Raw genomic sequence first — 19,526 nt, 5'->3', positions numbered from 1 at the left:
CTCATTTGCTGTTGTAAGTCCTCTGTGAATGCTCTCAGACCTCTAGAAAACCTCCTCAATAGCTTTTTCCCACCCATTTATTTCACTTTCCTCCATTATACTAAATACACATTTCCTGAACACCTGATCTCACTGGAGATGAAACATTCTCACATTGCTTTGTGCTCCTGGTTTCATCCCACAGCTTACACTTACCTACCCAAGTTGCACGTGAAGTTCACCAGTAACGCAGACAGAGAACCTTGTTTGTCTTCTCACTTTCCCCCAATGCAGGGCTACAAATCAGGACAGTATCAAAGTTGCATCTCAGAGTTCTGTTGTACTGGTCGACTGGAGGAAGATGTCCTTTCTGTTACTTCTATCTATAATCATGTCATGCATAGGAGTAGCTCAGAACAATACCTGGATGCAATTCATCTACAGCATCTTACTAATTTACTCCACCATGACCCTAATTCTGAATTAATTTCATTCACAGATTTAGCTTCTTCAGCAGAACCTCCCACCAACATCAAGGGCAAAAGGAAACATCTGACACTGCTGAAGAGCAAAGCAATTTGCTAGGGGGCTTCTCAGGGCAAGAGCAGCATTGACTACTCACCACACCAAGTTTCCTGAGCAGGATTTTATACCTGATGTAGGCATCCTTTACATAATACCCAAAGCAAAGCACTATGCTACCTTCTGATTAAATGATGAGGTCTCATAATTAAGACGATTCTCAAGCATAGTTGCAAGATGAAGATATGATTTATTTGCATAACTGAAATCATCTACATAAAGAGATGATTTTCACCAGTCTAACTCAGATTTTCCAGTTGGGTTAGACAAGACACTGAGGTCAAAGGATCTGTCCTAAACTAAAGCGGTTTGAAGTAAAATTAATTTCCAGGACTGTCCACAACTACAGCATTCTTTCTAGGGATTCTAACACTGAGTGCTGCCACTGTTTCTATTACTTTTGAATATATTACTGTCAGACTTCGGCTGCAGTCAGACATCAGACAACAGTAGTCACATCACAAGTCACCAAGCTGATTTCATCTATGCCTCAGATCTGGAGGTCTGAGATCATGACCCCTTCAAATCCAGAAGTCTGACGCATCATATAACATTTCCTACCACAGCAATGTGTTATTTTTTTCAAAACCAGCCTCTCATTTAACTTTTTATTAGTACCAGGATGGTACCTGAAAGTCTCAGAGATCAGAATCCATGGAGAGCCTTCATACTAAACTGTATTATTTAACAACTCCTTACCCCAAAGACCCAACCGTTCAGTCGGATGTGACAGAGTATCACCCCTGTCCAGCTGGTGAAGAGACTGCAAGTTAGGGAATTACCCAAATGCACCCACAAAGCATTTGGCAGAGCAATAAACTGAAACCCATTATCCATCCACCCACTCTGAGAATCTCCTTTGGATTGAGGGAAGCTCCTCTGCACATTAACTCTGCTTTCCTCTTGCTCCATTTTCTAATTAACTTCTCCGGATGTCTAGAATGACTCTTGATAAATCATTACTGTCAGGCATTCAGAGAAACATTTCAAATCTTACCAGAGATAAGAAATCAAAACAACTGTAAGAACTGCTCATGAAGAAGCACTCCCAGTTTATTGCAGTATAAACCTCCAACCTAGATTTAATCCCAGTGGCAGAAATAGGAACATGTTTATAAACATCACTGTTATGAACAATGTACCTTGTTCTCAGATTCCCCTGCTGAGGCAGTCCATCGTAGATAGATAATACATCAAAATCTTCCTCTAATGCAAAGGACTGGAAAACAAGCTGTATCCTGTTCTGCTCCTCAGCAGTGATTGTCCACGTGCAGTTTGCATAATTTGGATATCCGTATGGAAAGCCTGGACTCTGTATTGTCCCATTTGGGCCCTGCAAAATGTGACTGCAGTTCTGGGCTGGCAAGAGAAAAGACAAAAATACAAGTCAAATGGTGTAGGGTACACATTTAATAACTTCACCATCAAAACAGATCATATGTGATTCTTTCTACTGAATTTCTCCTCGGTTCGTGGTCCCAGGGAACAGATAAAGATAAAACCTAAAGATGCACCTTTGTCCTCCCTGCAGGAGCTTGGACCCCAGACACCCATCTCTTGGGCACTGCTCCCTCTAGCTGTAAACATAATGGGCTAGTAACAGCTGGGTTACAGCACAGCTGCTGACTGAACTGGGAAACAGATGCTTACTCAGACATCCTTTCACAGCCCTCAACGAAGTCCAATATACTATTCACCGTACACTGTGCATTTAGGGATTTAACATGTTTCAAGGGTGCCTGGCTGTGCTGGGTGCCTGTCTTGGTTTAACCCCAACCAGCAACTCGGCATCACACAGCCACTTGTTCACTCACCCTGCCCCAGTGGGAGGAGGAGAATTAAAAAAAACCTAACCAAACCTAACCAAACCAAAAAAACTCATGGGTTAAGATAGGAACGATTTAATAACTAAAAGACTAACAATAATAATAAAAATAAAATATAATAGTAACTGTAATGAAAAGGAAGCTATCCAAGAGCATGAGTGAGTGGTTCAGAGACCACAAAACAGCAGAATGACAATGCCAAAGCCGACCATCTCTTTTACCATTAGTTACATTTGAATAAGAGACAGAAGATCAGGGCTGCACTGTGCAGACAAAGAGAAACAGACCACCCCTTACCTTGAAAGGCCAAAAACTGTAATGGACATAATATATAATGAGGAAGTGAGTCACCAATGACTAGTCTATCTGGATAAGACTGCATGAAAACTGAATAGCAAAAGATCAGAAATTAAAGTTGTCCTGACTGCAGAAAGAGCAGGACACAGTTCAAAGGCTTTAACAAACAAGCCATTCCTGAATAGTTATTTGGAATAAAAAAAAATAAAAAAACAAAGAAAAAACCCAAATCTTTGCAACTTCCTAGAATAGCATTTCTTTTTTCCCCATCCACATTCTTTCAGTTAAGCATTGCTCACTAGCCTGAAACTACCCCCTAGCAGGGAGAAGAGCCAATGGTTTTTATACAAGGCCTTTCCATGCAGACTGCTGTAAGGAAAGGCATGTTCCCCCCGGTCTCTAGTCTGCGCACCCCAAACTGACAACTGTACCACTGCAGAGCAACATGGACTGCGGCCCAGAGCCAAGAGCTGCCATCACCAGTAACACTACATAACCCCGTTAGACCTACACGATGGGGGTACATAGGAAAGAAATCGTGAACCAAACCTAGCCCTCTCAGGCTGCTGTTTTCTCTCACCCAGTTCTGAAAGATTTCCACTCCTCATATAGACTCAACACACAGCAAATGTCTTCCAATCAGTATTCCTAAAGAGCTGCTGTAGAGCTACATCTTCTGAGAATGAAAGCCCAGTCCTGTACTCACTAGCTAAATACTTAACACCTTCCTCAAATCCATTTTCCTTCCCCAAAGCAGTACCTGTGAACACTCCATCCCAAAGATAAAGATCAACTGCCATGATGTACAATTTCTGGATATATGAGATTTTCTTCTCTCTGGGGAAAGAAGTACATAAATAGGTTTTGGGAACGGCCTAAGTGACAAATTCTCCTTAGTGTTCTCCTCTCTCTTCACTGCTACTTTACCTGAATGCCTTTTGAGGCACAGATTAAAAACTTCACTCCCGACAAACTGGTATAACTCCTACTGACTTTAATGGAATAGCTCCTCCACACCAAAGCTCAGTTCCAGGCAGTTTGCAAGGCAACTGTTGTGAGACCAAAAGTAGAATCTCACCTTTATCCTATGGCCAGCAGAGCTGCTCATCACTGCTGCCTGCATTTGCTCTGACTTTTCTTACCAATGCTGGATTGTTTACCCCTGCTTATGTAGATAACCGAGGCTTTCAAGTTGAAATGAATTAGATTAGAAATTACTTCTTTGATTTCTCATTGCTTTTTTCAAAGGCAGCAATGGCATTTGCACTTCTGAGTGTCAACCAGCTACAGGTAAAGAACTGCAGAGTGGTGCTCATTAAAGCCAATTATAATTAGATTGACCTACTTCGGTGCAAAAATGCTTAGTGGAACTTCTCTCTGCAAGACGAAGTTCACACCTTCATGAATCTAAAATGGTCAATCATATTTACTACCCAGGGAATCTTTTTGTATCGTGTTTATTGTATCAGTGAGAGTTAGGACAGCCCCATAATCCACCGGGGACTAAAACTGAGCTGGGCATATAACTCATTAACAAGGGCAGACTAAAGCACTTTGCATTTCTATAGCACCTGGCATGTGCCTCTCCGTGCATTCTGTCAATACATAATACATACAAGAGTGAAATCTACCTCCCCCCTCCACTTCAGTTCCATTTATTTGTAGAGTTCACTGAATGGATGTATTAGCCTGGTGCCAGAAAGCTGCATGGGACTGGGAATATTACCGTTATCACAGAGTGAAATTAGGCCGAGTTTGGTTTAATAACTTGGAGACTGCCAAAGATCCATAAGCTTCAGTTCTCTAAAATTCAATCACATCCTCTTTTCTTCAACCAGACTGGCACTCAAAAGGCAATGTGGGGATATTGAATCTGTCTCTGCTGCACATTTTTTATTTTAATCATAAGTAAATGTCATCAGAACAATTTAAGGAAATTGGGAAATTAAAGAGCCTGTATCTCTCCATTTCCTGATGGTATAAAAGCTACTGATGCTGCATAAAGTTCAGAAAATAAATTCAAGGTCAGAGACACCGTGTTCCAAAGACGTCCAAGGTCATATGAAAGGCAATAAGCTTTAAGATCAGTATAAATCCTTGCATAATTACCGATTAAAACAAAGACCAGAAAAATGTACATAATCTTAAACCTAGCTGAAGAAAAACAAATCATAGAAAAATAGGACACAGTTTTATGACGTATCAAATCAATCTACTGAAATATTCGTGCGTTCATGATTTTGACCAAGATGTGCTTTGGACACAGCTAAAAGAAAATTGCTTACTGCAAACAAAAGTTAGTTTTCCAAAAGCTGACAAACTGGAAAGCAATATATTCTTCATCAACTGTAATAGTAGGGAACTTCATTTATATTGGACACTGCTGGGAAAAGTCAGCAGTCACCGGAAAGAGATCCAGGAAGCCAAAGAGAATTTATGCACACTCTGTAATTCACTTTCAGGTTTAAGTTAGTTCAGCTCAGGCTTGACTGACAAAACTTTATCTAAAATCTGAAGTACATGACAAGGAAACGCTCCATTTCTCCTCAGAAGACTTGCAAAAACAATTCTCATCATCCCTTTAGCCCTGGAGCATGAATAAGTAGAAAGGTATGAAAGGACAACACCAGTGTCTGTGCTATAAATTTCCAGATGAATTCGTATTTGACAGAGGACAACATTCTTGTAAAATTTCTGGAGCATTCTCTCCAACCCAGAAGTTTGACACGAAGCACCTCCACACACCTTACTCAAGTAATGAGAATGCAGCAGCTTCCCTCACGGATCACTCAACCACCCGCTTTGCCCTTTATCTCAGCTCTGATGGGGCTACACCAGGTGACCACAAGAAACAGCGGCAATGACAGGACAAGCCGTACCCAGGGACTGCCGCCTTTATACCTTCTGCAGATTAACCATCAGCCCTGGTATCAGAGGAATCAATTACAACCCTTCCAGAACGGTTGCATTTCCCCCCTTCTCAATTTGCCACTCCTTATTCAGAAGTTACAACAGTGAATGAGGAAGGTAAATACAGAAAGCTGACAGATCAGATGTCATCTGCCAGAAGGCTCAGTGTGGCAGTGTAAATATTGATGCAGATATGCCAGCTTCTAATACTATTACTCATGGACTCATACTTTCTGAAGATGTAACACCAACATGAAACTCATCAGTGGATATGCGTTTGCGGGCACGTGCCCTATTTTGCGACGGAGATGACCAGTCTGAGACTGGAGCTAATTCTCACTTGTACTCTACCAATGCAACCTGCTATTTTCATTTCTGGAAAGTGGTTTATTATGACAGTATATCTTGTTAACGACTGCGTCAGTGTAATTTTATTGCAGTAGCACTTAAAGTTTCCAGACAAGGACAAAGGCTTTAAGCATTGGGTTTGCATGGCAAGGTTTTGGTAACAGGGGGCTACAGGGGTGGCTTCTGTGAGAAGCTGCTGGAAGCTTCCCCCATGTCCGACAGAGCCGATGCCAGCCGGCTCCAAGACGGACCTGCCGCTGGCCAAGGCTGAGCCCATCAGCAACAGTGGTGGTGCCTCTGGGATAACGAATTTAAGTGAAAAAAATGTTGCTGGGACACAAACTGCAGCAAGAGAAGGAAGTGAGAGCATGTAAGAGAAAGAACCCTGCAGACCCCCAGGTCAGTGAAGGAGGACAGGAGGAGATGCTCCAGGTGCCAGAGCAGAGATTCCCCTGCAGCCCGTGGGGAAGACCACGGTGAGGCAGGCTGTCCCCCTGCAGCCCAGAGATCTCCACCCTGGAGCCGATCTCCACCCTGGAGCCGATCTCCACCCTGGAGCCCGTGGAGGACCCCACACCGGAGCAGGGGGATGCCTGAAGGAGGCTGTGACCCCATGGGAAGTCCATGCTGGAGCAGGTTTGCTGGCAGGACTTGTGACCCCGCGGGGGACCCACGCTGGAGCAGTCTGTGCCTGAAGGACTGCAGCCCGGGGAAGGACCCACACTGGAGCAGTTCATGGAGAACTGTCTCCTGTGGGAGGGACCCCAGGGGGCAGAGTGAAAAGTCCTGCCCCTGAAGAGGATGGAGGGGCAGAGACATGATGAACTGACCATAACCCCCATTCCCCATCCCCCTGCACCACTGGGTGGGGGTAGGTAGAGAATTCAGGAGTGAAGCTGTGCCTGCAAAGAAGGGGGGGGGAAGGGTGTTTTAAGATTTGGTTTTATTTCTCATTACCCTACTCCGGTTTGATTGGCAATAAATTAAGTTAATTTTCCCCAAGTCGAGTCTGTTTTGCCCATGACGGTAATTGAGTGATCTCTCCCTGTCCTTATCAGGACTCATGAGCCTTTCGTTATATTTTCTCTCCCCTGTCTAGCTGAGGGGGGGGGAGTGATAGAGTGGCTGCGTGGTGCTTAGTTGCTGGCTGGGGTTAAACCACAACACTTTATCATACTTGGAACTGTTCAGTGGACAAAGCCTTTCCCCAAAAGGGATCACAATCTAAGGTGGAGGAAAAAAAACACAACCCAAGGAAACCCACACTTGTGGAGAGCTTGGGACTTTGCTGAAAAACATCTTTATCCAGGGGCACAACCATTTGCTCAATGATAGAGCTCACAAGTCAGCTCTATCAGTCTCTACTTATAATACTTGTTTTGTGAAATATATACTGCTTGAACAATGTAAACAGACTAATCGGCCTCACTTCTGGCTCATATGCACAAGGAAAATGATGAAATATTTACTTTGCAATATGCTCACAGAAGAACTGCATTTTTAACAGAAACACAGGCTGCCTGCAGCATTTTATAATACACAGTTAATCCACATGCCACAGAACTTAACATGACTGGACACTTAACCAAAAAATAAATATCAGCTGAATACAACCATGGCTGGCTGTCTCTTGCTTAAGCAGGAAAGTTGCAAACCCCTCACGCTTCACTCTGGGTATCGATCAGCCTCTTGCCATAAGTTGGGTAGGAAGAACACCCTTGCACTCAAAAACCAAGACTTCTTTTGACAGTACAAGCTACATGACTGGAGACAGAAGCTAGTGGGAGGTTTATTTACACTGTATATCTGAAATTGTTTAGACACATGAACATGGGACTGTTCTCACGTCAGTCACTCCAGCTTTACAGTGGCCTCTAATGCAACACGGCTAGCTGCATTCTGGGGCAGAACCAGTTCACCCCTAAATGACTACAGTGTGGATAGCATTAACTGGTTCTCATGTCTTCCATGTCTCATGACAAGCAGTCACGATGGTCACTGCACATTGAGCAAAACAAACCAGGTTACATTTACCAAAAAGGAGACTCACTCATTCAAGCACATTCATAGCAACAGAATTTTGTTATTTCCTTCAAATAAGCAACACCTACGTACAGGAGTGAGCTGCCTTGGCTGCTGTACCCTTCAAGCCCCTGGCTGAGACTGGGTTTCATCATTTGGTGTAGAATTTCAGCAGCTCTGCAGACTCAGATAAACTTGTACATTCAAATTCTGTCACTACAAATCTTCACCAAGTTGTCAGAAGCTAAGTAACAAAGGCCTTGTCTGATATTACAAGAGCAAAGGAAATGGGTACAAAACATCATCTTCCACCTACTTTCAATTCCTTAAACCGACCAGGCCAGATCCATGGCTGTGTAAATCACGGAAGTATTTTAACTATGTTGATTTACACCATATTAATATCTAAGGAAGCAATAGTTTAGAGAGAGGGAAACAGAATTTATTTCTGAAGTGCTTCCTAAAATATAAGTTGATGCACTTTGTTTCTCAGCAGAAATCTAATTTAGCAAACACTGATGTATGGTCACTGCACAATTCAAAAGGAACAAATACCAAATCATATACCCTGACTTGCTCTCAGCAGTATCATCTATTGGTGATACATGGCTGTCTTCTCCTTAATGCAGTAGGTTTTGGTATTGTCTTTTTCTTTAGTTATTGTTACTTAGGCACAAATATTTCTATTTTGTGTTGTTCTAGCCTATTCAATGAAAGAGATGAACATAAAAAACCCACCTATCCCCAAGAAAACTGAAATCCATATCCTGCAGACACACAGCACGTTCCATCCTGCCCTGAAATACCAGGGGCAAATCCTGCTCATACATCAGCAACTTCTCAATTTTTTTCTATTTACATTACTGTACAGAGTCATTCACCTTCATTGCATAAAGTTCTTCAAACCGAGACACTAGATCCCAACTCAAACAGCACTCAAATGCTGATATAGGTTTTCACAGCATGCCAGGAGAGCGCATCTGGAGGCTGTGATGAGTAGGGTAGAGAGCTCAAGGACGGAGACACAGCTAAAACAACCAAAAAGTGCCCCAGCTTTCTTTGTGGGATGACACATGTGAAACCACACAACAGTCATTCAGCTTCTCACACAACTGGGTGTATGTCACAGCATGGGATCAACTCCTTGGGTCCCTACTGAACACTCCCCTTTGCATGAAGGCACAAACCCCATTCTGAAGAAGCCTCAGAACACGGGTGTCAGGAACAGGTTGTGAAATGTTCACAGCAGCTTCTTTGCACAGGTCTTTTGACAACCTTCTCCCCAAAAAGAACATACTAAAACCTCATCGCTTGTATTGAAGAGTTCATCTTGAAGAACTCCAATTTTTTTAAACATTGTTTGATCTGCCGCCTAAATAGGAAAAACGTTCCTTTTCCCAATGTCTACTGTTTTGAATCATTTATCAGCACCTAATTATGCCTCCTTACATAGTGTTCTAAATCATCATGGGCAATCACAAACAGTAAGTAGTTCACCCACAGCCTAGCTTTGACTCTCTTGCTCATACAATTTAAGTGAACAAACAGGGAAAGTACCTTCACACTTCATAAATCTAAGCCTTGTTTCCCTAAGTATTCACCTTTTCATAGTTTTAACTTAACCTACAGTCTTACATCAAAGTCTCCTGGGTAATAAATAATGCAGAGACATTCCATTAACTATAACTTTTAATCAAAAGCCAGTGGATCCAAGAACATCATCAAGGGAATGATTTACATCTCAGCCAGTACCTTTTTCTCTCTGAACACATGAAGTGATAAACTGAAGAATGCAAGGGCAAAGAACATGCATTTTATCTGAATCCAGCTCATGCCACTACTGCCAAATCCAGAAAGAATTATAACATCCACCTCAAATCAAAAGCAGTATGTGAGTTTTCAGCAGGATGGCACAATACTGTGATACCGCAAATCAAACATATCATTCCTGAAACCAACTTAGTCACCTCCAGTTCTCTGGAGAGACACATTACTTCCCTTCCATTCTAACAGTCTTTCACTCCCACTCTGTCATCACTTTGTCCCTTTTAGTGCTGCCCAGGCTTTTACACTGTTATTGCAGAGATCTGTTACATTTAGGCATTGTTCCAACATTAGCATAACAATTCAATTTTAAGGGCTTCCCAAGTAGAAAAAAAAAGAGAGGAACAGAAGACATGATGGTGGAGTGAAGATGCTGTAATAATGTATTTAGGTTTTCCCATGGGTGACCTCACTTCCTCTCCCAACCAAAAAATTTGTCTTGGAAAATTATGCAAATTTCCTATATTCCCATGTTTGGGATTTCTAGTCACATTGCTGACCTTGAAGTTCCCCAGAAAAAGCTCCAACCAAACCATGTTGCAGCTGGAAACTACAAATACTTGCACAGAAGAGGAAAGGGAAGTCTGGAACTTCCAACTGCCACTGAACCATCCTCACACATTGCCACACTGTTCTGTGATCAAGTAACATTTCCAACACATCTTAGAAATGACACATATTTCAGATTAGGAAAAAAATGGACAAAAGCATTGTAGCTCTCCACTTCCTTAATATCTGGCCCAGATTCATCTTGTTATTACTTTAGACCACAGCATTTTCTCCTACCTACGCTGGACTCAAAGAACAGTTTATTCTCCCCAGTCATCTCCTCCCAAGACAGGCAATTTTCAAAAAAACTGCAGCTCATAATGCCTATGGGCATCTGTGAAAAGCAAGAGAAGAGCCTCATGTTCAGTCTTTTAAATTCTCTAGAAATGCAACAAGCACCTACACAGAAATAAAGGCACCTAACACTGGAAATGTTGAGGTCAACAGATCCAAAATTGTTGGAAAGCACTATTATAAAATAAACAAACCCAACTTGTTCCATGCATCCTTGTTTAATGACGTCTCTGAACCCCTAGTGAGGTTCTGGACTCCCCTTAGCTGTTCCCTATCTGTCCTGAAGTGTAAAGTCAAAAACTGGACGGAGTGCTGCAGCTAAGTCCAAGCCCGAGCTGAACACTGCCTCATCCATATGGCTGGGATGCCAACAGTCACCCCCAGTGGTACATTCCCTCCTCTACACCAAGCTAGCCTTCTCCGTTGAAGAAAGTCTTTTCTGATTTATTATACTTCGGTTTTATATTTCATGAACGAACCTTGAAAGGGCATATACTTCCAATAACAAGGTCAAAGGAGTTCTGACATGCCGTAGAGAAAAAAGAAAACATCCAATTTCAGGTAACATCAAAACCCATCGCAGGACAACACTTGAAATCACAAGAACATGACACTGCACATATGTCCTGTCTTACAGCTGCACTGCAGTCCCCTGACATGCTGAGAGGCCAGAGACTTCAGCTGCTGGAAAGTAATGCCTCATTTGGTTAAGCTAGAAATTGCCTAAGTGAGTACACTGGTCATAATAGCAGCTGCCAGATTTTCCCTTGAGGCTGAAGTCCTCTGTTCGTAACAGAGGGAGAGAGGGAAGGTAGCATCTCATGCTGACCTGACACAGGCTGTCCCCTGCCAGCTTGCTTCATCCCTACCCTGCAACGACCTGGAAACAGAAGGGACTTCAGTTTCCAAGACCCTCATCAGATTTTATTTATTATTTTTTTTTAATAAAAAGATTGCAATCAAAGTGGGGGACGCAAAAATGGCACTACCTGTTGTGTAGCTGGTGAGAACTTGAGCTGTTCTGTAGTGAATACCACAACACATACTCCTGTTGGGTTATCACAGAGACATTAGTGTCATGCTGGCTTTCCCCAGGTGCATGCTGTATCTTTCTCAATCACTCCTGCAGATTTATATACCACTTTACCATCTGTAAAGCTTATAATCTAAACAGAATCAAAGCAAGCTAGAAAACAGGAGAAGCGTTTAGGAGTAAAGACTTGCACACAGTGAGAGGAAAGGAAGATGGATTCCATCATATTTTACTGTTAAGGGGAGGCAGGAGGGCTTAAGGACTAATAATAGAAGGTATTAAAAAATTACTTTGGAGTTGTTTCAATAAGCATCTAGAAAATCCTTGGTAATGCATTCTTTTTAATGTAAGCAGTACCAAAGTAAATATTAGAGAATTCTGTGTTCATCAGGACACATGAATGAATATATATTTTCCTGACTATTTACAGCACAGATCTTCAGAAATATTGCATTTTATTTGCACTAACTCAAGTTAGCTAGTTGGAGAGACATGGGCATGCATACTGCTTCATACACCACCTCCTCCAATATCCACTGGATACAATATTAGAAAACATTTCAAACATGCATAACAAAGAAAACATTGCTTGACCAATACTGATGAGGAATTTAAGTTACTAAATTACAAATTACTCCAAAACACAGAATGACTCGGTATCTTTTCACCAAATGTCAGTTTTCACCATCTTCCTTGAAAACATAGTGACAAAGACCACATCAAAACACAGAATGACTCGGTATCTTTTCACCAAATGTCAGTTTTCACCATCTTCCTTGAAAACATAGTGACAAAGACCACATTGATTGCTTTATCTGGAAGGCTCCTGAAACATGCGTGTGTCAAACAAAGTAGTGAAACGGGCTCTGCCTGTTCTGACTGTATTACAAAAGAAGAGATTGTTTCCACGCTCTACTGACCTAGAGATCTGTTTAGCCAAGCAAGCAGAGTTTGTTGATGCATGGAGCACGCAGAGAAAGAAAGAAAACCCTTAACCTTTTAACAATCAAAGCAGCATAGGAATCTTGTCAGCAAGGCCAAATATACTACAGCTCACCCTGCTTTAAGCTGAGTTGAGCTTTATCAGCAGAGTTCCTAGTGTAGATTTGCCACAGTGGCATCTATTTGTACTTGCTTGAAACCAGAGTAGAGGTCTCAAGAATAAGACTCCTCATGTAAACTGAAGATCTGTGTTTCTTCCCACTCTATCCCATACAGTAAATATCCTGTAAATCCAAAGGCTGTGGTATGGCTACCTGAAGTATTCGCAGTTAGTACTGAACACAAACAGAATCATGAACATCTCACCCCCACCCCCAGACCTCCAGGCTGTGCTTTCTCTACAAAAGGATGATGATACTCCTCTCTAATCCTGTGGGGACCTAGCATGTTTTCCACTTCCTCAAATCTGAAAGAGAAGCACCTGAAAAAGGAGCTGCGCTTACCTCATGGAACACACCCAGTTCAATTGCCGAGCTCCACCTAGATACAAGCCTTTCACATGGCCATTCAAAGAGAATACTGGAGCATCTGGAGCATATGTGGAGCCAGACTAAAGGACCTAGCCTGTAACTCATGCTAGGCTACTGCCACCAAAGCGCCATGCAATCAGTCAACAGACAATATCAACAAGACATACATCCAGAGCTGCAACCAAGCTGCTGAGCCTGCTATGGGGCAATCTTTGCTAGCAGTAGGGAAGTCTTAGCCTAGCAGTGGTAACCAGAACACCATCCCTGACTGCAGCCTCAACACATCACGATGCTAACACAGTAGAGATTCAAGCTGGCCTCTCCAGAGCACTGTGCCACATGGAAATAGCAGCACTGTCAACAGTGGGAGGAGAATCTCTCACACTTTACTGCGCTACACAGTGTGAACATGCCTGCTGACTGCAAATCCATGTCAGAGACAAGCCTGGTTACAGAAGGTCCTCACTTCTGTCCCTCCCGTCAGCATTCTTTAGCATGAACTGACCACCCTGTCTCAGAAGAGCATAAAAAACCTGGTGACTTGGCTCACAGGTGACAAGAGAAAAAACAACCCACAACTTTGTGGGGTAGCAGGCTGGAGTCTTGCCCTAACAATGCACTCTGCCATCACCAAGGGAGAGACTCCCTTATACATATATACCTCAGTATATATATCCAGCCATGTTCAAGACCCTGTTCTAACTACCTGCGCATCTGTCCACAAGACAAAAGTGACGAGCAGCACTTCATGTCCTTCGTTTGCATTAAAATGAAGGACATTCCTTCTTCCATTGCACTTCACAAGTTACTGTCAACTTATCTTAATAGAGTTTTAAGAAACCTTGGCTGAAATAGATCACACACTAAGATTTTGAAAACCCCAATCAAACAAAAAGCCTCCGAACCGAATACCCTAGGAAGGGACAAGCTTTAAACGCTTTAAAAACAAATTAAGCAGCCACAGCTATGCTCTAAGCATAGTCTCAGGTTTCTGACCCAGAGCTGCTTCTAAGAGAAGCAGATCCATTTCCCAGTGCAGATGTTACATATTTTAAGTCTAGCCCCTCTGTTACTGCAGAAGGGTGTTCCACATGGCAGCTTCAGATTCAGTTGAAATTAAGGTGCATTGGCTGCATCACAGGAAATGTTCACACGCACGTAGTTTACCCCACCCCAAGTGCCAGGCAGTGTGACTTTGGCTACAAGACTAATGAAAAAGGCTTCAAAGCCCCCCACACCATATAAAGGTTTAGCTACCAGGCAACTCTCAGCTCTTCTGATTTTTGCAGGGCAGCAGCAGAAAGCTGTCTGTAGGCATTCAAGGAAGCCTGAAGGTCAAGAAATTAAGAACAAGGCTTTGCAAGCCTTCATGAAAAGAGGCTCCAGTATCTTTCATCACAAATTACCATTCTAACCAGCTCCCTGACAGCCAGCGGCTCCGTCCCCATCACTGGGTTTGCTGCGATGCCGTGATGTTGCTAGGCTCAGTTGCTAAGCAAAGGCACACATGCAACAGCTCAACTGTGGCTTCATTACAGGGCAGCCTTAAAAAAAAAGGGGAGGAAAAAACCAACCAACACACCCTTGATTTTATATGTACACAGAAATGTCTTTGAATGCTAAGCAACTAGTTAATAGAGTTTGGCAATATTGCAGACAAACTAGCTTTCTGCTGTGAGGCTTCACTAAGAGTCACAATTCATTTCCTTCCTTCACAACATTCATGCCTTTGGTATTCAGCAACGCCAATTGTTTGGGGTTTTCTGCTGAATACTGGGCATTGCAAGAAGCCAAGGAAACTGGTCTAGAAAAGGCAGCAGGAGACACAAGGAAAGAGAAGCGACATCCCCAGACCAAAGAAAGCAGGTGTGAATTCTTAGTAAGAAGCCTTACACACACAATTCGGACCTGAACTTTGGCCCAGGGCTTCTTAGTGACAGAGCTCCGAGACATTTTAAGCAAAGCCAGAGGCTGCAAGTGTTTCCACATACCTCCAGGATACAGGATGTGGCCTCTTCTGTCTAGCACTAGACAGAGGAAACAGAGCAGCTTTCATCCATCTGCTTTGAATCAAGTATTTTATCTAGATGACAATATTAGCCACCTCCAAGACTAGAAGCACAGAATGCTTCTTAAGCAGCAGTGATTGAAAACTCAGAATAAAGGTTAGAGCCATGATAAGTCATTAATACAAAGAACAGATAAATGAACAAGGATTTATAGAAATAATCAGATAGGAATGGTGTCTATCCCTCTGTCTGACAGGCTGCTCACCACTAACCTGCAACAGATCTTAACGAGAATATTCCAGAGTACATTAGCCAGACCCAATTAAAAGAACAGTTTATCCTTGTAACACTTGCTGGAATGAGGAGAAAGTTTCTGTGCTAGGAAGAGCACAATCCACAGCATCACCAGGCAATGCTTCTGCCATTCAGCACACGGAAGCAGAACCATACATACAGTGCCTCTGCCCTCTTCTGACCCAGCTACCATGCAAAACAGATATAAAAGGGCTTATGCAACTACCATGCTCCTTGGACCAGTCATTTACAGCAACGCAAAAATTAATCAAACAACCGGCTGATCAGTAGTTTCACACTCACTTGGCTTGCTCTGTCATAAACCACCTTGAGGTCCTCTCTGTTATCCAGTCATTAGGGATGCAACCCTCTGAAAACCACCTGCAATCCCCCTCAGATCTGTGAGGAGACAAGACCCTAGACTCTCATTTCTTGCAAGTTGCTGGGATAAATGCAGAAGTCACTGTATGCATTGCCATGGCCAATGCTATTCAGTAAGTCAAACACACTTCTGCTATTCCCCTTTCAATGTAGTACTGATGCTAGCATACCTCAGAGATAGGCTGCAGAAATACCAAGACATGCGAGTAAAGTTGTATTCAAAGAACGATCCTGTCCTTAGAGCACAGCTGAACACTTCGGTTTATCGGTTAACAGCTTCCTCACCATGCCATTGATCGACCTTGGACAATTCCTGCTTCGGTTTACCATGAATTGCATTGGTAGCACACTAATCTGTTCTTACTCTGTACCCGACAGTTTTACCGGGTCCATTAAGTACACGTTTAATATTACATTCTCTGGCAGAAACTTAAAGCAATGTCTATTGTGATCACTAATATCAGCATTCAGAGTTTAAAATTTTTCACATTAAATGGGATTTCATGAAATACAGGATGTACAAAAACCTTAGTAAGAAAGGATGGTCTCTGCTTGCAGTCTGACAGAGAACACGCATGAGACTTTCAGACAAGCATCACAGTATGACTAGTTCAGACAGGTTGGACAAGATGCAAAAACAGCAACTGAAGGCAAATGTTCATGAGTCCAACTTCTAAGTTTGCTGGGCTTTAACCACGCTGATTAACAGCTGGGCCTGTGCTCAAAATTTCCAGCAAATAAAATTTTGAATGTTCTTTGCCATTTCAAGTTTCTTGAGTTTGTTTTCCATAATCACATTCACTATTTATAGTCATCAGTTATAAAAATGCAGAGATACAGCAAGTGACTACAAATTGGACTACAAAGCATATATATGGATGTGTGTTCATGTGTATCTATACACAGAGAGAGAGATAAAAAATTAAAGCTAAAGAATTCCTGGTTATTACATACTGTCTCCTTCCAGGCTTGACAATCACACTATATAATCCCATTTATAAATATGTTCGCTTTTCTGTCCCGTACTTCACACTGGAATATTTGCATTAGAGCCTCACTGCTTTGGTTACGAACATTATCCTAATTTCCAAGCTCAAAATTAATTCATGACCAGTTTACGCATTTGTTTTCATACCAACATTTTCTGTTAGCTTAAACAGTCCTCCTTCCCTGCTTTGTTTTTACCTGGCCTTGATGTATTTATAGAGAATAATTAGATCCCCTTGCAACCCTGTTTGCCAGGCTAAATAAACCATGTGCTTTCACTCTTGTAAGATACACCCTCCATTCTCTGATCATCCCCCTGCCAACCTCAACACATTTCAGTCCGAACTCCTCCTACGCAAAGTACATCAGACCACTCCAGTCATTCCAATGAAGGTTCCTCAACACCTTGTAAGAAGTTGTGTCAACTCCTTCTCAACTCTCCTGAAGAGTCCACTGGGGTTGCCTACACATATCCTAAAGCTTTTTTGATTCACAATCCAGAAACTCCAGAGTTTTCTGACTGCTCTTAGTAGAGCTAGATTTCACAAGTTCGGTTTCAAAATAAATACTATGTGATCTTCACACCCCAAACAAATCTAAACTACTGGGTTTCCTAATGCTTGCAACAATTCCACCCCTCACCAGCAGCCACTAACAACCTAAAGAACAGTAATAATCTGGAAAAGTTCACAGCTGCATAATTCCTGATGAAACTGGGAATCTTGTGCAGACCATCCATTACTTGAAATCATTTGCTCAGCTCAGAGAAGTAACACAGTTATCCCAATATTCAGCCAGAATGGCCTCTTCTCAAGGGATGTAATTTTCTCCCTTCAAAACTTTCTCTTTCAAAATTGTCTCTTAATCAATTTTGACTGCTCCCTTAGCGCCACGACTCTTCTACATAGCCATTGTCAGCATAATAATAATACCAAGCACTTATATAGCTATTTCCATCTTCAAAGCACTTCACAAGCATTAACCAATTAATGCATATTCTTCCCATGCTGTCTCTAGCATGAGTAACAGCCTCACTGGGTTTTCCTCTGACTTCCCTTCACGGCTTTTCAGTTGCCCCAATATCCTTTAATTGAATCCCACTGTCAGTCTCCTTTCAAGTGCTTTACGTTTCACATTTCAAAGTGAGCCAGCGAAGTGCTGCATCCTACTCTGGTAACATTGCAAATGGCTTTGCAACACCATGCAAGCTTGCACACTTTTTATTTGAAACCAAGGGTTAGCCTAAAAAAAAATACAGTTTAACACATGGTTAAGGCACTAAGCTGGAACTTGGGAGGCCTCTATGTGACCCTGGACTCATGGCAAGGTGTCAAAGAGATTAGGTAACTCCTTCGTGCAAGATTTCACAAAACCAACATAAGTTAACCTAAGGACCACAAGTCCCTCTTCAAAAGGAACTTAAGTGGACCAGGTTTACAAACATTTTTTTATAACCTAAGAACTGCAGACAGATGCCCGGTAGCCTTTACAAACGCACCTGAGTTCTGCAGCTAACATATCCTCTTATAAAACCCCACTGGGCAAGTATACACTTATTTAGGCATCTAAACATCCTTGCAAATCTTGCCCTGGAAGTCCAAGACTCAGTGAAAATGTTCAGGATGATTCAAAAGCTTCTTAAAATTTTACTCTTATTTTCTCTCTGCATCTGTAAAACAAACACAGCGAAGATTTAATTTTTCCCCACTTCCAGTCCAGACATCTATAAAAATGACACAAAGGCAAGCACGGTTTTCTGCTACGTCTGTGATTGCTAGTATGTGAATCTTGAGACTCTCAGATTTTAACCATCTCCCACAAGTTTGGTGTTTCACCCAGCAGTTAATCTCAACTCAAGACTGAAATGAAAACTCAGAAAAGGGAAGCTGTTTTGATGAAAAACAGTTGTACAAACACCTCTGCAAACGGACTCCACTCATATGCAGCATTTTTACTCAGTCTCGTTTATAAGGTGCTAATTATCATCTCCAAAACAAATTTTTCAATTTGTATTTCAATTATTTTCCAGTAAAAGAATATTTGCATTGAAATGACTCATCCATTGTGCTCCAACTCATTTTCATCTCAGGTGTTAGGACTCCTTTATCTCAAAAAAATGTAAGAAAGGTGAAATAAGGTTCAAGGTGAAATCCATCTCAAATGACAGTGCAGGCCTCATACTTAAGAGATTTCCTCATGATAAATTTTCATTATTAGTCTCTATTCCCCCTGTTACCAAATCCATGTCATCATTGAAAGACTTAAAAGTAGCTGCAATTTCATTTGCCATTATTAGTTATGAAGCTGCGTGTCCATCTGTGAAGTTCAATGCTCCCTCAAGGCCAGCGAGAATGGACCTTGCCCCAAGAGAGATGTTTGACCCAGCCACAAATCTCATCTCGCCAATAATTTAGAAGACCACAGTCCTTGAAATTCTCACAGTATTAACAATTTCATCATTACACTGACAGAGAACTGACAGTTTAAAGAGAATAATACAGTGAATATAGCTTCTCTAGAAATAAGTCTGCCCTAAGCTCAGAAGGAGTTGCATGCATTTTTTCCCCTCCCCACCATGTTTCAGTTTCTAGCTTATATCTTTAAACATCAATAGAGTAATCTGGTTATATTTTCATGCAGTTATAACTACACGGAAAGCACAGAAGTTACACAAATCTACTATATACTTTTGATAGTTGCAGGGGGGCCACCATCCCTT

General features: G+C 42.0%; 1 protein-coding gene across 1 annotated transcript in view; it reads right to left on the bottom strand.

Annotated features, from left to right (window-relative positions):
* The window catches only part of CSMD2 (CUB and Sushi multiple domains 2), a 310,633-nt gene that overhangs the window by 278,357 nt on the left and 12,750 nt on the right, over positions 1-19,526 (bottom strand). The window contains exon 2 of the mRNA XM_049820686.1: positions 1,704-1,920. Within this exon, the coding sequence (XP_049676643.1) occupies positions 1,704-1,920 (217 nt within the window). The remainder of the gene's footprint in view (positions 1-1,703; positions 1,921-19,526) is intronic.

This window comes from Accipiter gentilis, chromosome 17 (genome assembly GCF_929443795.1).
Source record: "Accipiter gentilis chromosome 17, bAccGen1.1, whole genome shotgun sequence".
NCBI lineage: Eukaryota > Metazoa > Chordata > Aves > Accipitriformes > Accipitridae > Astur > Astur gentilis.
This window is presented reverse-complemented; position numbering and strand designations above follow the sequence as displayed.